Source organism: Labrus mixtus, chromosome 3, assembly GCF_963584025.1.
Source record: "Labrus mixtus chromosome 3, fLabMix1.1, whole genome shotgun sequence".
Taxonomy (NCBI): Eukaryota; Metazoa; Chordata; class Actinopteri; order Labriformes; family Labridae; genus Labrus; species Labrus mixtus.
Genome location: NC_083614.1, coordinates 3,444,756 through 3,452,948, shown reverse-complemented (window position 1 = coordinate 3,452,948; position 8,193 = coordinate 3,444,756). Strand labels below are relative to the sequence as shown.

Below are 8,193 nucleotides of genomic sequence, written 5' to 3'. Positions count from 1 at the left end.
GACCGAGACCTTAAGGTAAAATCCAGAGTCCACCCAGTCTGAGACCGAGACGAGACAGAGTAAAAATGATTTAGACTCAGAGACAAGTGGTCTTGAGACCAAGACCAATTTTGAGCTCAAACCATAAACTGTAAATATGACTGGAAGAAGCCTGAGTGACATCCCCCGTCTGTTCCTTCATCAAATCAAAACATTCACCCCCCGTACAGTGTGTGTCCATCGAGACATGAGATAATCACACCTATTTGTTTTTTTGAACCAGGCTGTAAACATGTTAATCTCTGCTGTAAAAACAGACTTTTTAGAATGGGTGTGTATGTGACTTCCTGTGCTTCTGCAGCCAGCCTCTAGTGGACACTCTGGGAACTGCAGGATTTTAAACTCTAGCATCGACTTCATTTTTCAACAACGGAGGCTGCTGCTTAGTGTAAAGTCAGGTTAATCTCGCCTGTAGGCAAATTTGAATTTGTTTTGTATTATTTTGAGCTGACTTGTCAATCGATCTTTATTTGTATAGCGCCACCAATTCATAACAAATTTTATCTCGACACTTTACAAAAAGGCAGGGAAAAGACCAGTAGGGGGCTGACAAACTTTAAACCACAGCCGTGGTCCAAAATGGTTAAAATTTGACATCACAAAGGGCAGTAGCCCCTCCCCCAGGTGGGTGACACTCCCACAGCTAGGTGTTTGTTCTGCCCTCTGAGTCTGCCTTCTCACCGTAAACAATAGGACATGGAGCGAGAAAGACCGAGACACCCAAGCAGGATCAGAGTGGATTTAGAACAAGAAACTTCACACGTTTTGTGGAGCTCTGAGACTTAATTACACTGGTTGAAGAGGAGGAGGATATGTGACCTTTAACTCCTTCTAAATGTTGAACACTAGACTGTAAAGCATACTGATGCTTCCTATACATACATTTTGTCAGTTACTGCTGTTTTTTAAGAATGCTTCCCTTGAGGTGCAGATTGAAGTTATTAAATAATGAGTGTTCGGGAGCGCCTCATGTACGGAGGCAGGCGGGCGGCCTGGGTTCAAGTCTGACCTCTGGCTTCTTTCCTGCATGTCATTCCTCCTCTCTCTCTCTGATTTCTGGATATCACCCGTCCTGACTCTACATGAAGGAATTAAACCCCCCCCCCCAAATAAACCTTAAAAAATAAAGACTCTTCTCGTAACTGTTTATTAAACAAAATATGCAAGCAGTGTTTATTACAGGCAGGTTAAAAGTCAGAGAATACAACTCAGTACATCAGGAGTTAAGGTTGCTATGCCTTTAAACAACAACACCGTTCCATTGAATACCTGGAGGAGTGCTCACACGGGGTCCTCTCCCAGCAGCTAAACTGTGTGACTGTACAAGGATAGGATCTGTTGGTGCATGTGCATGGTTGTGCAAAACGGACATGTGATGTTTGAGACGGACGAGCGAGGGGAGGTAGGCGTGTTGAAATCTTCAATGACCAATCACAGGAGACACGTGGCGTTACAGATTTACCTGCAAACTTATGAACTGAAGAAACAGAAACATGTTTGAGGGGAAAGATGATGCTTACACATTGAACATCCTTGAGTTCAGTGGGGCTGTATGTCAGAAAGAAAATAAATACTTCACCTCCAGGTAACCGCAGTGGGTACACATACTGAGGTCAGGGCACCAGTTTTCACAACAGAAAGGAAGTCCCCGCCCGCCTGCATGCTAGACTTAGCTGGATACATGAAGCTGCTGCTGCGAGCCTCAACAATTAAACCGATTAACAACTATGAGAGGTCAAATACACAAGCATCATTCTGTACTAGCCTCCGTCACATTGTTAAAAACATGGCCGCCCCTTTTGCTGTAAACACAGGAGGGTCACATTCACTCAAACAGAAGAGGACGATCATAACCATGAGTTTACAGACATCACTTTTCACTTAAACCAAACAAAGAGCGATACTCTGCAGACATCCAGCAGCGTCTTACACTAAAGCAGCATTCAAGCCAACGACAGGATCTCACCACACTGGAACTGGATTTCCTTCTACATGCCTGTACAGCCAGAGAGGATCACTGTTAATCCAGCAGACTTCAAAGGAGGGGGCGTAGTGTTGACACGGTTAAATCACAGCCTCTCAACATGTGAGATCTACCTGACTGCTGCACTGTCGGGTTTGACAGCACAGTATGTACATTCACTCACTACAACACCCGTCCTTCACTTCCTCCTTCCCTCTACCGGGTCGTCGAGCTTCCTTCAACACCGTGTTCTACTGAGGCGGTCTTTAGTGTGACGTTCTCCTCATCATCGAGGAAGAAGGGTATGCTCAGTAAAACAAGCACGTTAGCGTGCACTGCTACTGACTTTAATATTTGTAAAAAATAAGCTGATCACTAGTCGTCTGCGAGGGGGCAGTTCCATCCCAGACGTGCTGGGGGAGGGGGAGGGGCAGCAGGGGATGTTCAGATCCTGCTCAGCTGAGGGTCCGAATGGTTTTCAGCAGCTCTGGTTTGAGGAGAGCGGCACCCTTTCCACCCGCAGCGGCGATGTCCGCCTGCACAGCTGCATCCCAGGAGAATGTGAGCAGAGCTGCAGGGACCTGAGGGGGAAACATTCAGGAACAGTTCAACATGTTTAACAGCAGGAACAGAACATAAACCCTTTATGTTCCCACTAAAGATGGTTCTACGATGGGTTGAATATCACCCGATGAAATAAAGCGGTTATGTTATTTCATTTCAGGTGGGACAAACTCAATGACCTGCAAGTCACAAGTAAGCCCCAAGTCTTCATCTCCATGGCAACCTCCACAATATTCTGCATTTCCAGTTGATTCTCGTTGACAAATTCTGTGATTCTCATGACGGAAATCAAAGGGCCCTAAAATAACAAACACTTTGAAATCTCAAGTGTCTTTGAGTCATCAAATCTGTGACTCGAGTCCCAGTCGAGTGTCTCCAGTCCACACTTCTGATTGATGCTAACATTACCTGTTTTGTTTTGTTTTGTTTAAAAAAATGGTGTTTAACAAATATAAAAGGTCGGTTTGATTATTTTTTGTGAGTGTGACTTCTGTTTTGTTTTTTGTTTGTTTCATTTGTTTTGTTTTGAAAGAAATTCTTGGAACAAATTTTGTTCTGATATGTTTTGTTTTTTGTAACCAAACTAGTAGTGTCTTAAATAATAAGATTTGTAACAAGGGTAGGTGTAATAAGATAAAGCTTCAGCCTACACCTTTTCAGTCAAAATGTTTTTGTTTTTCCTTCTGACAGAAATAAATGATTACTACTACTACCTGTCAGGAGAACGGTTGAAGATAAATCAATGAATCTGGATGGTTTTTGAAGAGTTCTCTCTGGTTTCCACTCACCAAGTTACACTCTGCCAGAGCCACTTCTTCTGACTCCTGGAGTTTCTGACTTCCAGGAGCGATGAGCTCAAAGGGCTGCCAGCCGTCCACCAGGGACTCCCGTACGAACGCAAACAGCACGGACAGCCGGTCCCACGCATAGAAGGTCCCTGGGGGTGACACATCATCTTTACTGACTCATTCCTATCAGGGATTTTCACACGCTGGTTTTTTTTTATTGTTCTGAATTGATTTAAAAGACAACAACAGCACGACACGGTGAGTAAAGTGGATTTGACCTTTGAAGAGCAGACGTTAGCGTACGGTACCTTGCAGCAGGTTTCCATCAGGCAGTCGGATCCTGAGCAGCGTGTAGTTGTATTTCCTTCTCTCCCTCTGCTCCTCTTTCTCCCTCATGGCCTTTGTCCGCAGCATGGCGTTCTTCTCCACCAAGTCGCTCCTGGAAAACACACGAAGGACGGATCAAAGATTCTGATATGAACAACAAACAAGACTAAAGTCAGTACAGGGTCCGAGGACGTTGTACCTCTGCTGCTGCTCCTTCTTCAGCTCGTCCGCCGTCAGGTTGTAGAATTCTGGAGGCAGCTCGAAGCGCTGGGCGTTGGGAGACGGTTTGAATGCTTGCGGCTGTCTGTCCAGCTGAGCTCTGACTGGCTCTCCTCTCAGGAGACGATCCCTCCTCTCCTTCATCAACTCCAGGGCATCTGGACTCTGCTCCAGTAACACCAGAAACTCCTCATCCTCTTCTGATCTCCAGGAGAGAACAGAACGTAATGATGCATTTTCTCAAACTCAATAACACATAAACTGAGCTCATGGTTGTGAGGCCTCAGAGGCGCTGCTCAGGAAGGTTTGAGATATTTTACTGGAAGTTGAGGGGTGCTCCGCCCCCCGTCCTCTGAGGTCCGCCACCTCTCATTCCAATCCCGAGTCAGATCTGTCACTAAATCTGCCTTCTTCAATTTAAAAAAACCTCTTGACTCCAGCCATCACTGACTCTGTGGCAGAAGCCCTCATTACGCCTGTAATGGAGTTCTGTCTGGGGTGACCAGCAAAGGTCCATAACTCCACTCTACCAAGACCTGGCAGCACATCACCCCAACCCTCATCCACCTCCTCTGGCTCCCAATTAGATCCTGAATCAGAATACTCCTCCTCTCTTAAATAAATCCCTCAGTAACCCTCTGACCTCCTACACCACCACACCACATCCTGAAACCTCTACGGTCCTCCGACACTGGCCTTCTCTCCATCCCACACACCAGACTCCGTCCCTATGGAGACAGGGTCTTCAGCGTCACAACCCCCCCCCAGGAGCACCCTCGCCTTAGACATCCACATTGCTCCATCTTTCAAAAAGACTTCTCAAACCACCTCCCTGAACTCCGCCTCTCCATCCTCTGCTCCCTCAGTTCTGTTTTTTTTGTCTCGTCCCTCCACCATGTAAAGCGTCCTCGGGTCCCTTAAAGGGGCTTTATATACTCAGTCTATCATTATCATTATTTTGAACACAGACTCTCGCAGTGTGTTGTAAGGATTTGTTTACCTTGACCCTCTACAGGAAGCATGAGGCTTGTGAACTCCAAGGCCTGCAGGAACTCTCTGCTGCCCTCCACACAGTTAACCTTTTCCTGAAATCAAAAAAAAACAGAAGCATGAAAACAAAACAAATACGATCCTACTTTCCCATCGTGGTATTTAGGAAGACGGTCGTCATATTCATGAATGTTGGAGGTGGATTCTGCAGACACACCTGGAACACCTTGTTGCTGAGTTTGATCTTCCTGTATTTCTCCTCTGTGGGATTCTTACAGATGTTATCAACATACCTGTCATAGAAACACATGACAATACGTAATATCACAGTCAGTTCATGCAGATGTTTGACCCTGAGTCAAAGTGTGACGTGAGGCAGCCTTATCTGGAAGACAATCCTCTACCTCCTATAAGTGACAGAGTGTCTAAAGCCGGGGGCACACTACAAGATAACCGACTCCCCCCTTCTGACCAAAGTCAGCAAAAGCCTGATTATCTTGCCAGATGTTCCCGTGGTGTGAGGACTGTTAAGACTGATTTTAACCTCCTCGATCTGCTCCGACGACGATCATGAGCCGCCCCAATTTAAAACAGTAAATATTATACATGTGCAATATTTATTGTTAGAAGTCCTGTTGTGTGGGGAGAACACCGAGGACGGCCGAGCACGCACTCTGTGGATTGTCACGTGGAACGAAACAATAACCAATCAGGAAGCAAGCTGACTGAAGCAGGAAGCACAACAAACATCACCATGGCGACGACAGCAAACGCAAAGCTTAAAGTTAGATGGACGTCACAAACGGAGGAGCAACAATGTGTCTGTAAAAAGAAACCACAGGGAGCTAACAGCTAGCCACAATTATTATTATTTTTTTTATTTGTCAATTTTATTTCATTCAAAAAAAAAACAATAAAGTTAAGAAAAACAAAAAACATAAAATCTCAAATTTTGAATGAAAAGCAATTAGCTCGACCACCATGTTTGTTTACGCTTTAGTGGCGTTTGACGGCGTGGGATGACGAGTCCTGAGAGTGGAGACTAGTGAATGAATCTGTTAGTGTGATGCGTGCTGAATCCGTCTCGTTGCTCTCCACACACGATATGAACTGCTAATCTGTCATTATCTGTCATCATGTGTCGACTCTCTCAGGTTTTCAACATTGTTTAAGATATTTTAAATCTCCAGGCCTTACTTGCTTATGATGTCCACGGCGGCCTTGACTTTCTCCCGGTCTTTGTTGAACGTGTGGATCATCATAACAGAGGCCTCAACTTCATCCTCTTCAAACCGCTGACAGTCAAAACACAGTTCATGTTGAGTCAACAGGAGTCAGCCATGTTCACATGAAGCAGAGAAGTTTACATTTGACCTTAAACGACAAACAGTGAAGACGGGTTTTGGGACGTACCATTAAGATGGCCTCTTTAATGTGAACCTCCCTCTCACTCTTAGTCAGAGTGGCTCCAGTTAGTGGGCAGGTGAAATACACACCTGACACCGACAGGCAGGTGGGATCCTTCACCGGCACTTTGGACCCCTGTAGAGAATTCCCCCATATCATCACATTAAATACTGATCACTGATGATGCTCATGGTGTCTTACAGCTGTACTGCATACCGACCTCTGCTGCAGCCGCGTTTTCTTTTTCAGCCAGTGCAGCTGCCTCCGCCTCCAGCTCTCGTTTTACTGCAGCCGGTCAACAGAGTGCATAACAGAGCGTCAAAATAAAGGGAGTAATAATATCTGAATCTTCATTATAACGTGTAAAGAAAGGAGAAACATTACTCAAAGCATGCTGTTAGAAGTGTGAGCGATGACCTCAGTTTCATATCAGACACCAGTAAGAGTCTCACCCTGGTTCCTGATGGCGTCCTGAGAGGTGTGGACCTTCGGCCTCTGATGCTGTTCGATCCTGGCCAGGGCTGCAGCTCCCGCCATCTTGGCTCCATCACTGGGAGCATGACGGTTATTCTTGGCACTCGAGCTGCTCTGCACGGCCTTCTGCTTCTCACTACAGAGTGATGAGGACAAGAAACAAAATGAAGAGACTTTTGTGTAGGATCGGGTCTGGTTCTGTTCCAGGGTTCTGTCTGTTCATCATGAGTCTGGTTCTGCTCCAGGTTTCTGTCTGTTCATCATGAGTCTGGTTCTGTTCCAGGTTTCTGTCTGTTCATCATGAGTCTGGTTCTGCTCCAGGTTTCTGTCTGTTCATCATGAGTCTGGTTCTGTTCCAGGTTTCTGTCTGTTCATCATGAGTCTGGTTCTGCTCCAGGTTTCTGTCTGTTCATCATGAGTCTGGTTCTGTTCCAGGTTTCTGTCTGTTCATCATGAGTCTGGTTCTGTTCCAGGTTTCTGTCTGTTCATCATGAGTCTGGTTCTGCTCCAGGTTTCTGTCTGTTCATCATGAGTCTGGTTCTGTTCCAGGGTTCTGTCTGTTCATGACAGAGTCTGGTTCTGGTAGTATTGAGTAGTAGACTGTCTCCATGACGTCACTTAGGTTAAGTCCCTTAGTGCTCTGACTCAGTAATCTTCTTCTTCGTGGATTACCTGTCTAACTGAGGATGTTATTATATAACGATGCTAACAACAGCGGACAGGCCCGTTTAAAACATATATACTATTATCAGAGTAGTAAACATAACGACATGCTATTATAAACCCTTTATAACCATTAATGACCAGCAGTCGTCCATGACTTTTCCCATTTCTGCAAACCGTACACAGCTATGACAGTTAGCTTCGTGGCTAACGATGTAGCAGCTGAGCAAAGTTTGACTTTTATTTACCTTGTGTCATCCGTTAGTTTCTTCCCGGGTCCCGCAGACTTAAATTTAACATCTTTCTTAATGTCCTCGAAAAACTTCTTCATTTCCTTTCGCTGTCACAAAAAAACAACGAGTGTGAGAAACACAAATAAACGAAGAGCAGCTAACTACTGCTTAGCTAGGAGGAGGACCACAACAAGTCCTCTTCTTCGTTTTTTTAAAGGCGCATTACCGCCACCTACTGAACTGGAGTGTGGTCCAGAATACATAATACAAAAAAATAAATACTACAAAAACTTTAAATGTAAGTTTGTAAATGAAGCTGCACCGCATGTGTCTGCTGCTCAGTACGCAGGAACATAAAAACACGTGTGTTTATTTCTCACGTTTTTATGTCCACTCAGTGGTGAGAATATGAAGATCACTTTTATTCTGCTTCCAGCTACAAGAAAGAACTATATCATTTCATTTCTGTTTTCTTTTTGAGTTAACACTGTTTGGATTACATGACTTAACCACCTCCAGGGACAGG

At 45.0% G+C, this 8,193-nt stretch overlaps 1 protein-coding gene and 1 long non-coding RNA gene across 2 annotated transcripts in view; both read right to left on the bottom strand.

The window, feature by feature from the left end:
* The window catches only part of LOC132972055 (uncharacterized), a 105,390-nt gene that overhangs the window by 85,074 nt on the left and 12,123 nt on the right, over positions 1-8,193 (bottom strand). The window lies entirely within an intron of this gene.
* ubxn6 (UBX domain protein 6) lies at positions 1,168-7,876 on the bottom strand. The gene is made up of 11 exons (XM_061034899.1): positions 7,683-7,876; positions 6,750-6,907; positions 6,518-6,582; positions 6,304-6,432; positions 6,088-6,185; positions 5,108-5,183; positions 4,901-4,985; positions 3,881-4,100; positions 3,663-3,793; positions 3,355-3,503; positions 1,168-2,583 (listed from the first exon to the last, which is right to left on the bottom strand). Exons 1-11 carry the CDS (start codon positions 7,763-7,765, stop codon positions 2,458-2,460), a joined length of 1,320 nt encoding a protein of 439 aa, XP_060890882.1. The 5' UTR covers positions 7,766-7,876; the 3' UTR covers positions 1,168-2,457.

Bases quoted from the DNA above. Each gene is read 5' to 3' on its own strand.
- ubxn6 (XM_061034899.1), bottom strand. From the start codon at position 7,765: ATGAAGAAGTTTTTCGAGGACATTAAGAAAGATGTTAAATTTAAGTCT. The intron at 6,186-6,303 runs GTACGTCCCAAA...TTTGACTGTCAG, and splicing joins TTAAAGAGGCCATCTTAATG to CGGTTTGAAGAGGATGAAGT. The intron at 3,794-3,880 runs GTACAACGTCCT...TGTGTTTTCCAG, and splicing joins AAGAAGGAGCAGCAGCAGAG to GAGCGACTTGGTGGAGAAGA.